Raw genomic sequence first — 22,853 nt, 5'->3', positions numbered from 1 at the left:
TGTCTCTCTGAAATATTTCCTTTAGATTAGTTAGTCATGCAAAGAGTCGAGACTCCTGTCATAACCGTATGATCATGTTATATGGTATCAATGAATAATAATAATAATAATGACATAATGCACCGCACTGCAAGGGAAAGATGCCGCCATTTCCCTGGTATGCATTTTCCAAGATGGAGGAAACCAAAAAGGCAAAAGAAAAAGGCGAGCGAAGACCAAAGAGAGTCAGTCTGTGAGTCAGACAGGTGTTTACCTGGACCCTAGGGACAAAAGGCGCTGTTCTTCTACTAAGGCTTTGGCTCTGGGTAAGCAAAATGAAACAACAACAAAGAAAAATGCAATAAAACCAAAAGAAACACAAAATAACCAACAAAACACACTCACTGGACTCTAACCAGTGTCACAATAACACAAACACATTTAGAGGAGGAGGGGACAGAGACTCAATCTAGCTGTGTGTGTGTTTTTCCCCACCGTTCATTAGCATCAATCTGCATCTCATTATTCACTAATGTGTTGTATTGTCTTGGAGCCTTATCTGTGGGTTCTGTACCTCCACACTGTAATCCTCAGAGAGAGGAGGAGGCTGCTCTGCTCCCGTTTTCACAGAAAATGATTGATGACTTCTAACTAAGCATTCCCTTCCGTGCTCTCTGGACTGTAACTTTCCTTCCTTTCTTCATTTAACATTTGCGTCACAATGACGTATTCAATTCCAATTGTTCCCTCAACATGTTTTGAAAATAATAAAAATGTATAGTAAAAACACATTACAATTTCTAACTGCATCCAACATACCATTCAGCTGGACCTTGATCCAGCAAGGTAATGTACTACAGTATATCAACTACAGTATATTAATGACAGTATAACTACAGTATATTAATTACAGTATATTAATTACAGTATAGCTACAGTATATTAACTACAGTACGATTCAAATACTCTTGTTTTGGTTTCAAGGTCAACTCATTGATGAAATGGAGAGAACTTCTGGATCTGAGTGGTGTGGGGCTGAGTGCTACAGGTAGGGATTGCAGAGATCAGAACTGCAGCATGATTGGCTGAATGGGTTCTATTTGCGTCATAACTGTCAGCATGGGCCTCCTGGGTGTAGGCCTATGAATACTGGAGGGCCTGTGTGTGCCTGCTACCTCTCTCTGTGCTCCCTCTCTCCCTGGCTCTCACTCTGCTCCTCCATGCTCCCGTTACATACAGACAGGAGAGGAGAGGAGCCAGGAGAGGAGAGAAGCCAGGCGGAGACGCTAGCAGCAGCACAGATTAGATCTCCCCTCCTCACCAAAGAAAACAACAACAAGCAGAAAGAACACTGACATCAAAAGCTTCCTTCTCTTCCTTCCTTCTCTTCCTTCCTTCCCTTCCTTCCTTCCTTCTCTTCCTTCCTTCTCTTCCTTCCTTCTCTTCCTTCCTTCTCTTCCTTCCTTCTCTTCCTTCCTTCTCTTCCTTCCTTCTCTGGCTCTAGGAGCAGTTTTACTGGAGAGCAACATTACAGTAGAAGGCTTACAGTGTTTACAGACACACAGTCAACTATCAAACAGTCTCAGCTCTTATGATAAACAAATGCACTATGGACTTGATAGACTGATATATATTGACTGATATCGACTGGTATATTTTTGATAGCTTGATATATTTCATGATATCTTTTTATTTATAAACACATATAAAATGGATATGTTATCATAAGGAAAGGGATTAAAAAGCTGTGACTATTTCATAACTCTCTTTATTTTTTCTCCAAGAAACTAAATATCCTGAGTGTTGAGACAACAAAATAAGTATTGGAGGTTAGCATTAGTCTATTTCCGTCTGGAATCCTGAGTTTCAGAGTTTATTCCTCCCATGTTTATCTTAACTGACAAGCCTTTTACTCACATCCCCCAAGAGTATATTAGGCATCAGATAATAAGCAACATGGTTCAGGGCAACATGATCTGTGGTCCAATGCTGGGTCGGGATGGGTCTAACTGAACAACTCTCAGAGCTCCAGCTACTCTCCAGAGCTCCAGCTACTCTCCAGAGCTCCAGCTACCAGAGTTCCAGCTACCAGAGCTCCAGCTACTCTCCAGAGCTCCAGCTACTCTCCAGAGCTCCAGCTACCAGAGCTCCAGCTACTCTCCAGAGCTCCAGCTACTCTCACTGAATACTGCAGAGAAAGAAAACATCTGTTCTCAAACCCTCTGTGTGAATCTAAACTGTATGATCCTTTCCTGCAGGTAATGTAGGCCCAGACAGAGCCATGGTGTATTGTGGGTATTGTAGTAGGGTACTCACTGAGAGCTGTCCTGACAGGTACTGTGGGGCGTCCCGCAGCATCCCGGGGCTCATGGGAGACGTGACAGAGATAGAGGGGCGATCCATCTTCTGAGACTCAAAGGAACTCGAACCTGAGACAGGACAGACAGGGGGGAGGTCACATGATCAAATCTGAAACACTGTGATTTTGGTAACATACTTCAAGGAGAGGAAGAGAGAGGAGGGGGAGGGGAGAGAGAAAGAAATTAGATATCATCACCTCTCCCTGACAATACCTCAGCTTGATGTTTCAAGGTTGATTAATTAACGCAGGCGAATTAGTTATCATTGGGAAATGAAAGAAAAGCCAGACTTACTTGATTCCAGTTGTGCATGTGTGCTGTCTGGTATCCGAGGAATATCTCTGAAAGGAGAGGGGGGGGGGGGTGAGGAATGAGGAGGGGATCAATTGGTGCTAATGCTGAATGCACTGTATTTTAATGGTCCTAAGAAGAGCATTAGTCTTCATTCTCCTGTACAGCAGCTCCCTCCCTCAGCAATACAAAGCAGGTCAAATATAGACACTGACAAAGCAAAGGGGTTTCTGATTTCTCTGGGTATCTCTACTTTCAAAAATGATTGGCATCCCGCTGTTTGTGGAGGAGAGGGGGGAGAGTGGGTAGTGAGACACAGAGAGAGAGAGAGAGAGAGAGAGAGAGAGAGAGAGAGAGAGAGGCAGCAGCCACTGTTCATTTCACTGTGCCGCACTGCTAGTCCCATATGAGCCTCTGACACTGTCATCACACTGGAGGACTGATGGAGGGGAGGGATATTGGGGGGGGAGGAAGGGAGGGATGGTTGGGAGGCAGATATGTTACATAAACAAGCCGGTGCTAGCAAAGCAAATTACATTCAAATACACTCAGCCCCCTTTTTTCCATTTCTCACATCTTCTCTCTCTGCAAGAAACATATTTCTACAAATGTATGAATGAGAATACACTGTAGTTGTGATGGTTCAGTAGTAATAAGTGTAGTTGCTGTTGGGAGGTCTTACCCTATGGGCCTTGAGACCACCAGTTCCACCTGGGGTTCTGGCTTTGATTCTAGAATGATATTGTAAACTTCTTTAAATGTGGCTCCTTGTAAAAACCTCCCGTTCCACTCCAGCACCTGGTCGCCTGTGAAACGAGATGCTGTCAGTCATCCACACACCAAGACGTCAGCTGGTACGGTGCAGTTATGAACATGGGAAGCATAGTTATAAATATAGTTAAAAACATGATCCGTGTGGTTAGAAGCATGAGCCAGCCCACATGATGAAAAAAAGGAGAATATGAATGGTATTGTAGAAAACACAGCACACATAAACAAACAGTACAGCATTATAATCATTCTGCTAAGGTAATATTATAAATAATTGAATAGGCCTCGGTCGCAACCCTTATGGTAACAAATAACAGCACATCTGTCTAGTTCATACATGTTGTAATTAGTGCTATTAAATGAAGATCAAAGGGTGTCAGAAGTTAAAACAAGGTTCTGACCCAGTTCAGCACCAGTTCACCAAGTAATCAAAATGTTTCTTGAATCACTGAAGTAGCTTATTAAATCTACAGTGCTGTGTACATGAGAAATGTATTGACAATCTTCAGCGTGCTTGTAAAAATCTTATATCTATAAGTGTAGTTCTAAACACAGTAAGTGTACTTCTAAACATGGTGAATGCAGTTCTAAACATAGGAAGTGTACTTCTAAACATGGTAAATGCCGTTCTAAACACAGTAAGTGTAGTTCTAAACATGGTAAATGTAGTTCTAAGTACAGTAAGTGTACTTCTAAACATGGTAAATGTTTAGTTCTAAGTACAGTAAGTACTTCTGAACATGGTAAATGCGGGTCTAAACACAGTAAGTGTACTTCTAAACATGGTAAATGCAGTTCTAAACATAGTAAGTGTAGTTCTAAATGTGGTAAATGTAGTTCTAAGCATAGTACGTGTAGTTCTAAAGGTAGTAAGCGTAGTTCTAAGCATGGTAAGTGTAGTTCTAAGCATAGTACGTGTAGTTCTAAAGGTAGTAAGCGTAGTTCTAAGCATGGTAAGTGTAGTTCTAAATATAGTAAGTGAAGTTCTAAACATGGTAAATGTAGTTCTACACATAATACGTGTAGTTCTAACCATGGTAAGGGATGTGGTTAGAGTATAAAATGAGATCAGAAGGTACCTGGTCTGAGGTGTCCAACAGTATCCGCTAGACTTCCTTTCCTCACTTTAGTGATGAAAGCACAAAGTCTACCAGATTCTGTCATCTTTCCACCCACCACCTATGAAGGAAGCAACACACATCAACATGTATTGTATTAGTGTATAGTATTATACAGTAACATAATCACTCCCTCAATATGGTGCAAGCAGCCTGGCAGGGAAGGAATATGGATGTACTGATCACTTTGTTTGATAGAAACATATTTATTGACCATGTTTTAAAATGCAACCTGCAGATCTAGGCCTAATTCTAATTGCACATGTAGCCACATAGCGTCATTCTGCCCATAGGGTGCTATTCTTGAACAGAGAAAGTAGCTACATGCTTAGTCAAAATGTACATCTCTTTTCATCATGTTGAATGTCCCTGTGTGTTGTGTTGTGTTGGAACCCTGGGGCCACCTCTCTCTGCATGGTGCTCTCTCTCCATTGTGCTGGAACACTTGAGGCCTGGGGGGCCTATAGCAGGCCAGGCAGCCCAGCTCTGCTCTACTCTGTAAGCCCCTGAACCGCTCTCCCTCCACAGGCATCAGACAAATAAAATCCCCTCTTAATGGCAGTTGAATGCCAACATACAAAGGATCTTAGGGAAGACTCCTAAATTAAATGGCTTTATGTAACAGCCAGGCGAGAGAGAGAGTGAAAGGGACAGAGAGTGAGAGACGATAGATAGAGAGAGTTAGAAAGAGAGAGAGACAAACAGACTGGCTGGTCACTGCTTGCTGCTGAGTGAGGAAAAACACATAGCGTACCGTACAGCACAAAGAGGCACTGACCAGACACAAACATACCAATTCAGGAAGCTCATTCAATCATTCATGATTTTCCCATCTTGCCACTTTCCTTTTCTCTCCTGATGGCCCTCACTGTGCTAGCCCCTCACTGTGTTTTGGCTAGCTGTGTGTGCTCAGATCTTAAACCATCCCAAGCTGCACAGATCGTTCAAATGAATGTATTAGGAAGAGTAAAGAAAACCTAAGATACTTTTCATCAGAAAATCTACCGTCTAATCATGATATACTGTAAATATGGGACATATGTTTAGTAGCCTAGTTACAGTACTGTACAAAATGGGGAATAAGCTGTACAATCACAATGTTTCAGATGTGATCTCCCTATCTACAGTAAAGTGTCTCTGACTGAACATTTCAAATAGGCTTTTCTACAAACCACACTGCATAGCACACTCTCACGGCATCTGGTAGTTTAGAGACTGAGTCCCAAATGGTACATTACTCCTTATATAGTGCACTACTACCAGGTCCCTGGTTAAAAGTAGCACACTATATAGGGAATAGGTTGCAGTTTGGGATGCAGAGAGAGTTTAGGAGAGGTTTTTTTGCACTGAGCCAATGAATGTCTTTGATTAAAAAGGTTCAATGTGAGCATGTTTGGATACACACACTCGCATCCCACATGGCCCCCATTCCCCATATTGTACACTACTTTTGACCAGGGCTCTGGTAAAAATAAGTACGCTATATAGGGAATAGGGTGCCATTTGGAACACAGTCATGAACATAAAGTATTTCATATCAAGACACAGCTCATTAATATTAATCAAGGAAATAATTAGCCGCCTAATTAATATTATATCATGAATAATACAATTATGTAATTCATAATTAGGCAAGGCACCCACACATATCACTTCAAAATGTATATGCAGATAAAAACAGCCACAGCATAGTTTCTACAAATAATATGAAAACATTGCTTATTGTGGTGAAGAATTTGAGCGTTCTTATTTTGTTCTGATACATGTACCAAGGTGTAGTGTCCACTCATAATATACAACTCAACAATATCATTCAACAATGGTTAGATCATCTTCAGTACGGGCCTTTTGAGCCCTGAACACCTGGTCGTAAGGACTCCCTTATGATGTCATGATCAGGTTGTAGTAGATGTTGATAAGGACGGTTTGTTCATGTCTTTTTAGCAACAGCTTTTTCCTCAACCACAAAACCAGTTTACAACCAGAAAATGATGTCAATAAGACATATGTCCACTGCGTATACCCTTCAGCGAGGCCCAAACGGCAAGACATTCCCTCTACATACGGAATAGGATACCATTTTGGAACGGGGCGGGACGGGGCGGACTCACCTTCAGTCCCAGTAGATAGACAGAAGTCCAGACAGAGAGGTCAGACAGACGGGGCGGACTCACCTTCAGTCCCAGTAGATAGACAGAAGTCCAGACAGAGAGGTCAGACAGACGGGGCGGACTCACCTTCAGTCGCAGTAGATAGACAGAAGTCCAGACAGAGAGGTCAGACAGACGGGGCGGACTCACCTTCAGTCCCAGTAGATAGACAGAAGTCCAGACAGAGAGGTCAGACAGACGGGGCGGACTCACCTTCAGTCCCAGTAGATAGACAGAAGTCCAGACAGAGAGGTCAGACAGACGGGGCGGACTCACCTTCAGTCCCAGTAGATAGACAGAAGTCCAGACAGAGAGGTCAGACAGACGGGGCGGACTCACCTTCAGTCGCAGTAGATAGACAGAAGTCCAGACAGAGAGGTCAGACAGACGGGGCGGACTCACCTTCAGTCCCAGCAGTGCTCCTGAGTCTCGAGGTACACTTCCATCCTTCATCCGCTTGTTGAGCAGAATCCGCCCTATTAGGCGCTCCCCATCTTTGGAGGGCTGCCATGTCACTGGATGCTATAGGAACACACACAGCAACAACACACCTTGTGTTTTACAACTCATCCACACCAGATTCACTTCAACCACTTTAAAAAGACTACTACAGAAAAGTGTGTATCATGTGAAGGGTGGGGTGAGGTGGGGGGGTATCACTTCATTTGACTTAATGAACGATCACACAAGCTCTGGTTAGTTATCTAATCTGGTGATTATAGCTCTGTCTCTATCCTTTCTATTTCAGATTATATAACCTGTCTTTTCTTTTGGGATTAGCCGGATTGTCACAATTAGATAATAAAAGTTCATCAAAACCAATTAGATAACTAAATTCATCAAAATCAAAAAGAATTATTGTATCTACTGCATCACAGTTATACGTACTGTAGTTGAAGGCAAAATGTTAAAACAATGGTAAAATAAAACAATATTTACAATAACACAGCCCACATTTTAAGCAGTGATTAGCTATGTCCACAAACATATTTCATGGAAGTACTTCAATATGATTTTAGGTACTATTTTCACTAAAACGATTCAAATCACATTTTTCTAGGTATGTTACGATAAATGTATCACACAAAAGTGTTATTCAATGAAAATGAAACATTTTGCACATCCAATGCCAGGGCGTGTGTGATCCTGCCAACAGGGAAGAGGTAGAGAGCATTCAGCACCCCATGCAGGGTAAAATAGGCAAACCATCACGCCCTCCTAGTCACCGCAGAGCAGAAGCTCCACACAAACCATCTGAGAAAATCTGCACTCTATCTAGAACATCTCAATTAAAACTCAGCCACATTGGCATCAAATCCAGTTGAGTTTGGATGAGTGTAGATTTTGTCTGATGGTCTGTGAGGGAGGCCTTAGCTGAAGGCAGAGGGAGGTTAAGACTGCACTCCACCACTCTCTGCCCTGCTACACACAGCACTACACCTCCACTATGGAGCAGTTAGAAGCAGATGAAGAAAAATGTAATTATGCAACAACTACAAAAGAGGTGAACCGAAGTAGGATTTATGGACGAAAACTCCCAAAAGAACAGCACAGCACGATGATTAAGGCCAAGATGGAGACAAAAAAAAAAATATGAAATCACAACAAACATGACAGCGGAAGGGAAAAAAAGAAAAACATAACTTTGTCTGTGCAAAACAAATCCAATCGTCCCTGTTCTAAGTGGTTGGTTTAGTTTTGGTATTAGACTGAGTGGAGATCTAGGGGGGATAATGACTTGACTAGGTAGTGTATGTTGGGAGAGGAGGGGTCATTCCAGTGAGGGACTGGACTAGAGGCCTGTGTCTGTGAGAGGTAGGAGTCGTTACCCTACTGTAACGTTACTAAGATGGCCGCTACAGTAACAATAACAAAACAGACTGAGAGCAACTAGCAACATGCAACTAGAGGAGTGGACATTGCTGTGTGCCATGACAAAAAGAGGGTTGTGTTTAAATGCTCCTGGATGGATCTTTATGCTGCCAGAGAGCAAACAGCAGAGCAAGAAAGAGGAGTTCCCCATCTCCTATTTCAGCAACACCCAGCAAGCTGCTGTCGAAATGAAATCAATCTTATCAATTCCCCGGAATAATAATAAAGACGAAGTTCAAAGGAAAATCAATCAATTCAAATTTAAAAAAGAAAAAAACAACTAAACATGTCTACTATTTAACAATTAGTGACAGATAAAGACCGGAGGAGGTAGGTAAAGAAAAATAAAGAAAAATAACAAAGTGCAGATATTTTGGCTACATAGTCTCCAGTACCTTCTCACTATGGCTATGCTGATTGTCCTCGTTTAGGGTAGTGCTACTGCACGTGTCAACGCCAGAGTCTTTAACCTGGGGTTCACACCATTCTGCGTCCTCTTCCAATGAGTGGCCCCCAAAGCGCACCATTTTCTTTTGCCTCTCAGATAAGGTGTTGTGTGTTGAGTCGGACAAAAATGCCCGCTCAATAGTTTTTCTTTTCCCCCTTTGACTGTCCCCTACAGGTGTGGGATAAAAAAAACAGAAAGAAAGAAGAAAACCCATGCGGAGGTGTAAATAAAACAAAGCAAACATGAAATGACAAAGGACTCTGAGAGGGGGAGGAGGGAGGGGGGTTAGGGGCAGGGCTCCGCATGTCTCACCAAAGACATTGGGGAGGCATCGCTGCTATGCCATGACGCATGGTCCAACCAGTGGCCATCCAAATCTCCTGTGGGAGCCACACACACACACACACACACACACACACACACACACACACACACACACACACACACAAGAGAAGACAGCGAGAGGGAATGGTGAGGACCACAGAAACCCCAACGTACAGTGCTGACACACACACACGCAGACACACACACTCAAAGGTGAACAACAATAGCTCCTGTGAAGAGAGTAGAAACATACAGTTCATATACAGTAGATGGGCCTCCTTGAAGTCAATACTGCAATGGTAACCAGCACAGAGTACATGACCATGACTACTATAAACACACATTCAGACAACACAAGCACAGACCATTTAGGTTGTGTTTAGTCTTGGAACAATTCTCATTGGTTGCAAGACCAAACCAGGCCCCACACTCTTATTCATAAATCATTCACTCACGTTGCCAGTCAAACCTCTTTTCCAAGACATTCTATTGATGCAAACTAGCCAAAGATATCGTTGTAACTCTCTGCAGTCGTAACTTTAAAGCATGCGACAGACAGAAATTCACATTGTTCAATCTTACCAGCCTGGGTGTGGGTGTGTGAGAGAAACATATTCCCTCAGCCCAGCAGGCCAGGCAGGGACTTCAGAAGTCAGGGAGAGAGTTCATATTTTTCTCTGTGTCTGTGCTCTGTGTGTGCACTTTCTCCAATAAGGCTCAGTCAGTCTGTCTGTCTGTAACCTGTCTGATGTGGGTCAGGGGGATCGATGGAGACTGGCTCGCTCAGACAAACCAAGAACTCGCCCCTGTAAACGCCCATCTCGCTCTCTCGCTCTTCGCTTCCTTTCCTCGGTCCTCCACTTCTCTCTCTCCTCCATCCATCCTCCACCCATCGTTCTCCTGATAGAGAGATCATCATCTTTAGATCCAACATGACTTCTGGACCTGCTTTCTAGAACGACATCACGTTGTTATAGACTTCAGCAGCGTTTCCTCTGGTTGATGATGGTAACTAAAAGAGTGAGAAGTAGTGACTGTTGAAGGCGGGATGGGAGTCTTCCCTGACAGAAGGAGAGGGACGGAGGGCTGAGGAGGCCCGTCGAGAGGAGGAGTCATTTTGGAGTGTTCTTTCTTTGAAGTTAACATGAGATATTAGTGTCTGTCTCGCTCTCTGTCTGTCTCTCTCACCCAATGGAAGATATCAACACATTAAACATTCCTGATAAACATTCCTATTTAGTAGTACTATTAGCTTCCATTGGCCACTCATTTTACAACCCAATAAGACAAAAATTCGGCATTATATAATGATTCATATTAAAAGCATATAGCGATGAAGTATGAGGTATGGCCAGCCACTTGCTCGCCGATTTTGTCACTGTAGACCATTCAAGACACTGGATCTGTCTCCATTGCTGATTTGTCGATACATCGCTTGGCGAATGTAAAGTATGCACTGTTAAAAAGGAAACTCAACCTTCCGGTCTAAGAGTTAGCTGAACTAAACAAAATGTGTTTCCCCAAAGTTAGCTCCAACTTCACAAAACGTAGGCAAAACTTCAGTCAATTTAAAATGTGTTTTTTCAACTATAAATTATTATTTGGGCATCTTAACTAAAAACAAGGCTGTGCAAATGTTAACACACACACAGCACTTTTAACACACAATGTTTTCAACTCACATATTTGATACCAGTGACATAAAGTCAGCAAAAAAAGAAACGTCATCTCACTGTCAACTGCATTTCTTTTCAGCAAACTTAACATGTGTTAATATTTGTATGAACATAACAAGATTCAACAACAGATAAAAACTGAATAAGTTCCACAGACATGTGATTAACAGAAATGGAATAATGTGTCCCTGAACAAAGGGGGGGTCAAAATCAAAAGTAACAGTCAGTATCTAGTGTACTGCAGTGCATCTCCTCCTCATGGACTGCACCAGATTTGCCAGTTCTTGCTGTGGGATGTTAGCCCACTCTTCCACCAAGGCACCTGGAAGTTCCCGGACATTTCTGGGGGGGGAATGGCCCTGATTGAGATCCGGGCTCTTCGCTGGCAATGGTAGAACACCAACATTCCTGTCTTACAGGAAATCACGCCCAGAACGAGCAGTATGGCTGGTGGCATTGTCATGCTGGAGGGTCATGTCAGGCTGAGCCTGCAGGAAGGGACGCACAGCGTTGAGATTGCCTGCAATGACAACAAGCTCAGTCCGATGATGCGGTGACACACCGCCCCAGACCATGACGGACCCTCCACCTCCAAAATCGATCCCGCTCCAGAGTACAGTCGTGGCCAAAAGTTTTGAGAATGACACAAATATTAATTTCCACAAGGTTTGCTGCTTCAGTGTCTTTAGATATTTTTGTCAGATGTTACTATGGAATACTGAAGTATAATTACAAGCATTTCATAAGTGTCAAAGGCTTGTATTGACAATTACATGAAGTTGATGCAAAGAGTCAATATTTGCAGTGTTGACCCTTCTTTTTCAAGACCTCTCCAATCCGCCCTGGCATGCTGTCAATTAACTTCTGAGCCACATCCTGACTGATGGCAGCCCATTCTTGCATAATCAATGCTTGGAGTTTGTCAGAATTTGTGGGTTTTGTTTGTCCACCCGCCTCTTGAGGATTGACCACAAGTTCTCAATGGGATTAAGGTCTGGGGAGTTTCCTGGCCAAGGACCCAAAATATCGATGTTTTGTTCCCCAAGCCACTTAGTTATCACTTTTGCCTTATGGCAAGGTGCTCCGTCATGCAGGAAAAGGCCTTGTTCGTCACCAAACTGTTCCTGGATGGTTGGGAGAAGTTGCTCTCGGAGGATGTGTTGGTACCATTCTTTATTCATGGCTGTGTTCTTAGACAAAATTGTGAGTGAGCCCACTCCCTTGGCTGAGAAGCAACCCCACACATACATGGTCTCAGGATGCTTTACTGTTGGCATGACACAGGACTGATGGTAGCGCTCACCTTGTCTTCTCCAGACAAGCTTTTTTCTGGATGCCCCAAACAATCGGAAAGGGGATTCATCAGAGAAAATGACTTTACCCCAGTCCTCAGCAGTCCAATCCCTGTACCTTTTGCAGAATATCAGTCTGCCCCTGATGTTTTTCCTGGAGAGAAGTGGGTTCTTTGCTGCCCTTCTTGACACCAGGCCAACCTACAAAAGTCTTTGCCTCACTGTGCGTGCAGATGCACTCACACCTGCCTGCTGCCATTCCTGAGCAAGCTCTGTACTGGTGGTGCCCCGATCCCGCAGCTGAATCAACTTTAGGAGACAGTTCTGGCGCTTGCTGGACTTTCTTGGGCGCCCTGAAGCCTTCTTCACAACAATTGAACAGCTCTCCTTGAAGTTCTTGATGATCGAATAAATGGTTGATTTAGGTGCAATCTTACTGGCAGCAATATCCTTGACTGTGAAGCCCTTTTTGAGCAAAGCAATGATGACGACACGTGTTTCCTTGCAGGTAACCATGGTTGACAGAGGAAGAACAATGATTCCAAGCACCACCCTCCTTTTAAAGCTTCCAGTCTGTTATTCAAACTCAATCTGCATGACAGAGTGATCTCCAGCCTTGTCCTCGTCAACACTCACACCTGTGTTAACGAGAGAATCACTGACATGATGTCAACTGGTCCTTCTGGCAGGGCTGAAATGCAATGGAAATGTTTTTGGGGGATTCAGTTCATTTGCATGGCAAAGAGGGACTTTGCAATTAATTGCAATTCATCTGATCACTCTTCATAACATTCTGGAGTATATGCAAATTGCCATCATACAAACTGAGGCAGCAGACTTTGTGAACATTTATATTTGTGTCATTCTGTACAGGCCTCAGTGTAACGCTCATTCCTTCGACGATAAACGCGAATCTGACCATCACCCCTGGTGAGACAAAACCGCGACTTCTCAGTGAAGAGCACTTTTTGCCAGTCCTGTCTGGTCCAGCGACGGTGGGTTTGTGCCCATAGGCAACGTTGTTGCCGGTGATGTCTGGTGAGGACCTGCCTTACAACAGGCCTACAAGTCCTCGGTCCAGCCTCTCTCAGCCTACTGTGGACAGTCTGAGCACTGATGGAGGGATTGTGCATTCCTGGTGTAACTCAGGCAGTTGTTGCTGCCATCCTGTACCTGTCCCACAGGTGTGATGTTCGGATGTACCGATCCTGTGCAGGTGTTGTTACACGTGGTCTGCCACTGCGAGGACAATCAGCTGTCCGCCCTGTCTTTCTGTCTTAGGCGTCTCACAGTGCGGACATTGCAATTTATTGCCCTGGCCACATCTGCAGTCCTCATGCCTCCTTGCAGCATGCCTAAGGCACGTTCACGCAGATGAGCAGGGACCCTGGGCATTTTTCTTTTGGTGTTTTCAGAGTCAGTAGAAAGGCCTCTTTAGTGTCCTAAGTTTTCAATACTGTGACCTTAATTGCCTACCGTCTGTAAGCTGTTAGTGTCTTAACGACCGTTCCACATGTGCATGTTCATTAATTGTTTATGGTTCATTGAACAAGCATGGGAAACAGTGTTTAAACCCTTTACAATGAAGATCTGTGCTATTTGGATTTTTACGAATTATCTTTGAAAGACAGGGTCCTGAAAAAAGGGATGTTTATTTTTTTGCTGAGTTTATATGTCAAATATGTACATTGAAAACCCTGTGTTTGTGTGTAACTAGTTACACAGCCTTTATTTTAGGTAAAACACTCAAAATTGTTGTTCAGGTAACACTTGTACCGAAAAGTTGAGTAAACCAAAAATAGGCTGAGGAACCAGTTACTTAAGAATAATTAGCTGAAACAACTAGATTGTTTTTACAGTAAGTGTGTGCGAGTTCAAACGACTGTAGTACACACTACACAGTGTGCCCATATGTCTGCAGGCAGAGGTAAGGTTAAATAGAACAAGTGCATTTATGCAACCCAAAGCTGCACGCATCATTTCCTTCGCATCACTTCCTGTGAAAAGAGGATAATCTAATGGAGCTATAAAAGACAGGTCTCCATAAAGCAGTTAGCCTGGTGAATACATAACTCAGTCTGGGAGAAGTCAGGGAATTCAGTTGGAAGCATATAAAAATAACTTTATGCTGCATATGTTGTTAGGGTTGGGTGTTTGGGTAGGATGAGAAGAGAAGGGGGAGATCAGATGTTCTCTCAATATTTCTCTCTAAATGTATAGCCCTGGTCTGTAGCTTTACTCTAGGGTTGCTATCAAGAGTGGTGAGGATCACGTCTTTGGAAGCTGAGTAAACAGTAAATCATTTCGACATTAATATTCATGAATATCTTTCAAGGCTGGCCGAGACACTGCATGGCAGAGCAAGGTCAGGTCCTCTCCAAAACAACCAGCCATCCTCCTCTTATCACCATCCCTTCACCCCTCCCCTGGTCCCATCACAAGCCCTCCATCCCTCCACCCCTCCCCTGGTCCCATCACAAGCCCTCCATCCCTTCACCCCTCCCCTGGTCCCATCACAAGCCCTCCATCCCTTCACCCCTCCCCTGGTTCGATCACAAGCCCTCCATCCCTTCACCCCTCCCCTGGTCCCATCACAAGCCCTCCATCCCTTCACCCCTCCCCTGGTCCCATCACAAGCCCTCCATCCCTTCACCCCTCCCCTGGTCCGATCACAAGCCCTCCATCCCTTCACCCCTCCCCTGGTCCCATCACAAGCCCTCCATCCCTTCACCCCTCCCTTGGTCCTATCACAAGCCCTCCATCCCTTCACCCCTCCCCTGGTCCTATCACAAGCCCTCCATCCCTTCACCCCTCCCCTGGTCCCATCTCAAGCCTTCCATCCCTTCACCCCTCCCCTGGTTCTATCACAAGCCCTCCATCCCTTCACCCCTCCCCTGGTCCTATCACAAGCACTCCATCCCTTCACCCCTCCCCTGGTCCTATCACCACCCATCCATCCCTTCACCCCTCCCCTGGTCCTATCACCACCCCTCCATCCCTTCACCCCTCCCCTGGTCCCATCACCATCCCTCCATCCCTTCACCCCTCCCCTGGTCCTATCACAAGCCCTCCATCCCTTCACCCCTCCCCTGGTCGCATCACAAGCCCTCCATCCCTTCACCCCTCCCCTGGTCCCATCACCATCCCTCCATCCCTTCACCCCTCCCCTGGTCCTATCACAAGCCCTCCATCCCTTCACCCCTCCCCTGGTCCCATCACAAGCCCTCCATCCCTTCACCCCTCCCCTGGTCCTATCACAAGCCCTCCATCCCTTCACCCCTCCCCTGGTCCTATCACCAGCCCTCCATCCCTTCACCCGTCCCTGTGGGTACTAAAACCACTTACTGTATACAGTTATGCCCAGTGATAAAACATTATGGAAGTCCCCAGATGGGCTATGCCCTCCGTGACCCGCTGGAACCAACAGCTGACAACACTCAACACTGATTACCCTCCCTGTCACACACACACACACACACACACACACACACACACACACACACACACACACACACACACACACACACACACACACACACACACACACACACACACACACACACACACACACACACACACACACACACACACACACACAAACACACACACCAAGCTGCTGCTGCTGCCAGTCGCCATAAACACATTTTAGCATCGCTGCCTCTCCTCTCCCTGCCTCTCTTTGTCTCAGCTGCTGCAACCAAAATTACTTGGCTATTGTGTCCATGATAGCCCCAAACAGCTTCCGGCTTGCAATTCTAACAATCACAGATGATTAAATTGCATAGACATGTTTAAATCCCATAGACATGTTTAAATCCCATAGACATGTTTAAATCCCATAGGCATGTTTAAATCCCATAGGCATGTTTAAATCCCATAGACATGTTTAAATCCCACAGGCATGTTTAAATCCCATAGACATGTTTAAATCCCATAGGCATGTTTAAATCCCACAGGCATGTTTAAATCCCATAGACATGTTTAAATCCCATAGACATGTTTAAATCCCATAGGCATGTTTAAATCCCATAGACATGTTTAAATCCCATAGACATGTTTAAATCCCATAGACATGTTTAAATCCCACAGGCATGTTTAAATCCCATAGGCATGTTTAAATCCCATAGACTGTCACGCCCTGATCTGTTTCACCTGTCTTTGTGATTGTCTCCACCCCCCCTCCAAGTGTCACCCATCTTCCCCATTATCCCCTGTGTATTTATACCGGTGTTCTCTGTTTGTCTGTTGCCAGTTCGTCTGGTTTGTCAAGCTTACCAGCGTTTGTCCTGTCAGCTCTTGTCTTTTCCCAGCCTCTCTTTTTCTCGCCCTCCTGGTTTTTGACCCTTGCCTGTCCTGACCCTGAACCCGCCTGCCTGATCACTCTGCCTGCCCCTGATCCTGAGCCTGCCTGCCGTCCTGTACCTTTGTCTCTGTTGCTGTAATAAACATTGTTACTTCAACACGGTCTGCATCTGGGTCTTACCTTATCCTGATATAGACATGTTGAAATCCCACAAACATGTTGAAATCCCACAGACATGTTGAAATCCCACAGACATGTTGAAATCCCACAGACATGTTGAAATCCCACAGACATGTTGAAATCCCACAGACATGATGAAATTCCACAGACATGTTGAAATCCCACAGACATGTTGAAATCCCTTAGACATGTTGAAATCCCATAGACATGTTGAAATCCCAGACATGTTGAAATCACATAGACACAGAACCGAAGCAGCATGTTAAACTAAGAGCTCATCTGAAGCCTTTCACACACACTCACACACCATCCACCGCCACTGCGACGCCCCTCAGATGGGGGCTGGGCCCGGTAAAAACCCAGCTGAGGGTGCTTCAGCCAACAGGAAACTCATCACGGACGTAAATTGGGAGCATCAGCAGTCTCCTCCCTCCCCGTCCCTTCCTCCCCCCCCCCGGCGCAGCAGGCGCGGAGGCCCACCACCAAAGTGCTGATTCAGGGTTCCGGCAGCAGCACAACGTGGGGAGGAGACAGCGGAGAAAGAGTTCATTGCCAGCAGGCTCTCCATCACTTTGACAACTCAATAGAAACCAGTGTAAACTATTAATTGGATCATTAATTATTGATGCTGTTTTTACTACAATTTGGGGGGCGAGAGCAGAAAGAGAGAGAGAGACAGACAGAGACAGACAGAGGTGAAACATTGTCTATGTTTAAACATAGTATCCATGCTGTGAGGTAAAGGGAGCAGATTAGCAGTGTGGTTTGTGTCTGTGAAAGCAGATTGTCCAAAAACATCCAAGGTGTAGCAGGTTAAAGAGCTACAGAATCAATTATTAATTAGGCCATTTATCATTTTTTTTACTTAAAAAAATGTGTCAATGTACTGTTATTACAATGTAGAAACGCACACTATAACATTATTTGTTTATTTGTCTGGCATTGAACATAAGAATGCCCTTTACTAAGCAGGGGGATGTTGGACTAGTCCTTGTCCTAACAGACAGAGCACCAAACCTACAGAACCAGACCAGCGATAGAGCTGTAATGAGAATCTCTCTCTTTCATCGCTCTCCTTCTTTCTCTCCCTCTCTCTCCCCCCTATCCTTCCCTGCCTTTCACTCGCTCTCTGTCTGTCTGTCTGTCTGTCTGTCTGTCTGTCTGTCTGTCTGTCTGTCTGTCTGTCTGTCTGTCTGTCTGTCTGTCTGTCTGTCTGTCTGTCTGTCTGTCTGTCTGTCTGTCTGTCTGTCTGTCTGTCTGTCTGACTGTCTCCACTCGTCTTTTCTCGTTTCTGTCCTGCCTGCTCTATCATGAGGCGGCATGTCAGGAGATCAATACGGAGGAAAACAGAGGGAGAGGGACGTCACACTAAATCAGTCTCCCAGCCTCACTACCGACGGCCAGCCAGGAGCAGCCAGGAGCAGCCAGGAGCATCCAGGAGCAGCCAGGAGCAGCCAGGAGCTCAGGCCATTACTGATGGTACCTCCTCCCTCTCTCTCTCCTTCCCTCACCTCCCTCCCAGACCCCCAGAGAGTCCAGTGTCAGAGAGCATGGCACGAGGTGTGTTTAACCTGCCATAACACACCCATTTATTCACCTAACCCACCCCACCCCAGCCTCCCTTCCTTCCTTCCTTCCTTCCTTCCTTCCTTCCTTCCTTCCTTCCTTCCTTCCTTCCTTCCTTCCTTCCTTCCTTCCTTCCTTCCTTCCAGGCCAGTCAAGCAGCTCACGGAGTGCACTACATAGCAGAGCAGACCATAATGCTGCTGACTGGCCACAGACGGACAGAAGGTGCTTTCTGACCTCTTTACTCTTTCCCTCAGCTTTCTCTCCCTCCGCCCAAGCTATTAGAATGTATGTTCTGCTTATCTGGTTACGGCTCGTCCTTCAACGTCACACTGGACTGACTGGGTGAAGGGAAAATTATGCTGGCCAAACGCCATTCATATTGCTAATCATTGAGCGCTTGCTTACTAAGGTGTTTTAATGACAGACAGTATGTAACCCCCCCATTACCTCGAAAATACAAACCTTACATCCTATACCTCAGGAGCTCACCTCCCTCGCCTCAGCAGTCCACATTCAAACTACTCTGTGACCCCACCACTACTGTGATCCTTAACATGACGTTCACAATACAATGTTGTGATTTCTTCATCTATCTGCGGTCTGTGGGTCTGTGTGAAACCTTGGAAAGCCCCTCCATCCCACAGCATCAATAATGGAGCCAGTCTGTCCTAACCTAGCCATGTGCTACTTCCCTCCCTGTGTGAGGAAGCAAGTTACATAACACAGGGACTGGGGAATGTTGACTGCCTGGATTCTCCTCCTCCTCCTCCTCCTCCTCTCCTAATCACCTGCGAAGCAGCTCTGTGTTCCTCCCCTCCTCCCCTGTCCTCTTTTCTCCTTTCCTCTTCTCTGTTGTTTTCTCCTCCCTCTCCTCCTCATCCGTCTTTCCTGTTTTTGACACCACCAAGGTAAAAGCTCCCATAATTACACATTTGACAAAATCTATTTGCAATTATGACGACTGTGGGCCTGCGTGGAGTGAGTCAAGTGGCCCAACATCTTAAGGATAGCTTTGGATGTCAATTCTGTACAAAAATGGGGTTTAATCCAATGTGTGTGTGTACGTGTGTGTGTCAAGGGGAGCATTTAGTTCCGAAAAACTACCCTTTGTCTATAACCATTGTCCTGTTGTAACAAATATATGGGAAGGCTAGAGGACAGGGAAGAGCCTGTGTGTTGGTATTTAGCATGTACAGTAGTTGTCTGTAGGAGTAGTGGAGATCTGAAATACAGGCCTTAAACCCTTACAGATGTCTTACAATATAATACCTATCCTGTCCAGAATCCTATCCTATAGTGTTGAGGGGAAACCGCCAAAATGAGGCTGATTCATGTTGATATTTGCCAACCATTTAGTGCAGGTTGGCATTTATTGTCATGAGTCTTGCCCTGGAGGCAGCTCTGCAGAGAGGTCACTAGCTGGCACAGCCACAAAGTAATACAATCTGATTTTAAACATAACCCTAATGCATAACACTAACCTTAAATTAAGAGCAAAATGTGAATTTCTGTTTTCATGAATGATTACGATATAGCCCATTTTGACTTAGCAGTTGGCCTATCTAGCGTAAACCGCTGAATTCTACCTCCGGGGCAAGACACATGACAATAAACGTCACCCTGACTATTTAGTGGAGGATCCTAATGTTCAGCTTTTCTTCAAGAACAACATATAGTGCATTCGGAAAATATTCAGACACCTTGAATTTTTCCAATTTTTGTTACAGCCTTATTCTAAAATGGATTAAATCGTTTTTTTTCCCATCATCAATCTACACACAATATCCCATAATGACAAAGCAAAAACAGGCTTCTAAAAATGTTTACAAATGTATAACAAATAAAAAATAAAAAATAATAACATTTGCATAAGTATTCAGACCCTTTACTCAGTACTTTGTTGAAGCACCTTTGGTAGCGATTACAGCCTCGAGTCTTCTTGGGTATGACACTAAAAGCTTGGCACACCTGTATTTGGGCAGTTTCTCCCATTCTTCTCTGCAGATCATCTCAAGGTTGTCCAGGTTGGATGGGGAGCGTCGCTGCACAGCTATTTTTAGGTCTCTCCATAGACGTTCGATTGGGTTCAAGTCCGGGCTCTGGCTAAGCCAGTCAAGGACATTCAGAGACTTCCCGAAGCCACTCCTGAGTTGTCTTGGCTGTGTGCTTAGGGTCATTGTCCTGTTGGAAGGTGAACCTTCGCCCCAGTCTGAGATCCTGAGCGATCTGGAGCAGGTTTTTATCAAGAATCTCTCTGTACTTTGCTCCGTTCCTCTTTCCTCTATCTTGATTAGTCTCACAGTCCCTGCCTCTGAAAAACATCCCCACAGCATGATGCCGCCACCACCATGCTTCCCCGTAGGGATGGTACCAGGTTTCTTCCAGGCGTTCAATCTTGGTTTCATCAGACCAGAGAATCTTGTTTCTCATGGTCTGAGAGTCCTTTAGGTGCATTTTGGCAAACTCCAAGCGGGCTGTCATGTGCCTTTTAATGAGAAGTGGCTTCAGTCTGGCCACTCTCCCATTTCTATTTTTATATTTTACCTTTATTTAACTAGGCAAGTCAGTTAAGAACAAATTCTTATTTTCAATGACGGTCTAGGAACAGTGGGTTAACTGCCTTGTTCAGGGGCAGAACGACAGATTTTTACCTTGTCAGCTCGGGGATTCGATCTTGCAGTTACTAGTCCAACGCTCTAACCCCTAGGCTACCTGCCACCCATAAAGGCCTGATTGGTGGAGTGCTGCAGAGATAGTTTACCTTCTGGAAGGTTCTCCCATCTCCACAGAGGAACTCTGGAGCTCTGTCTGTGGTGACCATCGGGTTCTTGGTCACCTCCCTGACCAAGGCCCTTCTCTGACGATTCCTCAGTTTGGCCGGTTGGCCAGCTCTAGGAAGAGTCTTGGTGGTTCCAAACTTATTCCATTTAAGAATGATGGAGGCCACTGTGTTCTGGGGGACCTCCACTGCAGCAGAAATGTTTTGGTACCCATCCCCAGATCTGTGCTATGACACAATCCTGTCTCGAAGCTCTACGGACAATTCCTTCGCCCTCATGGCTTGGTTTTTGCTCTGACATGCACTGCCAACTGTGGGACCATATATAGACAGGTGTGTGCCTTTCCAAATCATGTCCAATCAATAACATTTTCCACAGGTGGACTCCAATCAAGTTGTAGAAACATCTCAAGGATGATCAATGGAAACAGGATGCACCTGAGCTCAATTTCGTGTCTCATAGAAAAGGGTCTGAATACTTATATATATAAGGTATCTGTTATTCATTTTTAATACATTTGCAGAAATAAATAAAAAACAGTTTTCGCTTTGTCTTTATGGGGTATTGTGTGTAGATTGAGGAGGATTTTTTAAAATTTAATCCATTTTACAATAAGGCTATAACGGAACAAAATTTGGAAAAGGGGAAGGGGTCTGAATACTTTCTGATTGCAATGGAAACAGGATGCACCTGAGCTCAATTTCGAGACTCATAGCAAAGGGTCTGAATACCTATATAAATAAGGTATTTCTGTTTTTTATTTTTAATACATTTGCAGAAATAAATTTAAACCAGTTTCGCTTTGTCATTATGGGGTATTGTGTGTAGATTGAGGAGGAAAAACATGTACTTAATCAATTTTAGAATAAGTATAAAAATTTGGAAAAAGGGAAGGGGTCTGAATGCTTTCCGAATGCACTGTATATTTCGATTTTTGCAGCTTTATATCTGATAGCAGCTAATGGGTGATAGCAGCTAAAGCTATGTGAAAGGGACCATGTAGAGGGACTACCTCACATCACTCAGTCCTTCACAGTCATCCAAAGGAGACAGAGACACCACACAGGGAAATAACCCTTGAGTGTAGAAGTGCCATACAGTCTGCTTTAGAGGGGAATCTAAATAGGTCACTCCTCAGAAACAGCTCTACACTTGGAAACGCCTTTGGAAGATGTCTGCCTTTTTAAAGGACTAATATGGAAACCACAAAGCCAGCCTACCCAAAGTGTAGCAATGCTTTCAGCACGGTGACCGCTCCTCCGCCGGCCCAGGCCTAATCTCTCTCTCTCTCTATCTGGGACTTTGTTAGTGTCCTTAACGTTATGACATCACCAGAGGGTGAGGGTGGTTTGATCGTTCAGAAGCATTGTGGTACAGTAGTATGAGATGAATAGTAGTATGACCTTATAATTCATAACAACTATCTGTCTGCATCTAGAGGAGAGGGGGCTGGTAGCTAGGGACTAGGAGTTAGGGGCTAGGTGTTAGGGACTAGGAGCTAGAAGTAAGCCATTCAAAAACCATTTGATCTCCAAACTTCCACTCAGCCCAGCCCAGCTCACGACTCGACTCCACCGTCTACTCCAATCCCATCCCGTCCTCCCTGGCTGATCCAACTGAGTTTAGTTGTCGTGCAGGGGGAATCCTACTGGCCTCACAAGTCGCCTGATCTCGCGAGCTTATCATTGCAAGGAACCATTCATGTTAGCGTGCAAGATCACGCGGCTTGCGAGGCTAGAA

The 22,853-nt window shown here is 44.8% G+C and overlaps 1 protein-coding gene across 15 annotated transcripts in view; it reads right to left on the bottom strand.

Annotated features, from left to right (window-relative positions):
* Positions 1-22,853, bottom strand: part of LOC106605391 (regulating synaptic membrane exocytosis protein 2) — a 215,777-nt gene that overhangs the window by 80,799 nt on the left and 112,125 nt on the right. For 6 of the 15 annotated variants that reach the window (XM_045718553.1, XM_045718551.1, XM_045718558.1 and 3 more), the window contains exons 7-13: positions 8,937-9,157; positions 7,072-7,191; positions 4,481-4,580; positions 3,313-3,436; positions 2,634-2,680; positions 2,296-2,408; positions 254-301 (exon numbers count right to left, since the gene is read on the bottom strand). In XM_045718553.1, the coding sequence (XP_045574509.1) occupies positions 254-301; positions 2,296-2,408; positions 2,634-2,680; positions 3,313-3,436; positions 4,481-4,580; positions 7,072-7,191; positions 8,937-9,157 (773 nt within the window). Of the gene's footprint in view, positions 1-253; positions 302-2,295; positions 2,409-2,633; positions 2,681-3,312; positions 3,437-4,480; positions 4,581-7,071; positions 7,192-8,936; positions 9,158-9,301; positions 9,370-22,853 lie in introns of all 15 variants that reach the window. The other 9 variants (XM_045718557.1, XM_045718562.1, XM_045718566.1 and 6 more) reach the window with 3 other exon arrangements.

The sequence above is a fragment of the Salmo salar genome, chromosome ssa05, assembly GCF_905237065.1.
Source record: "Salmo salar chromosome ssa05, Ssal_v3.1, whole genome shotgun sequence".
In the NCBI taxonomy this organism is placed as follows: Eukaryota; Metazoa; Chordata; class Actinopteri; order Salmoniformes; family Salmonidae; genus Salmo; species Salmo salar.
The sequence above is the reverse complement of the archived record's forward strand: the minus strand, read 5'-3'. Positions and strand labels throughout refer to the sequence as shown.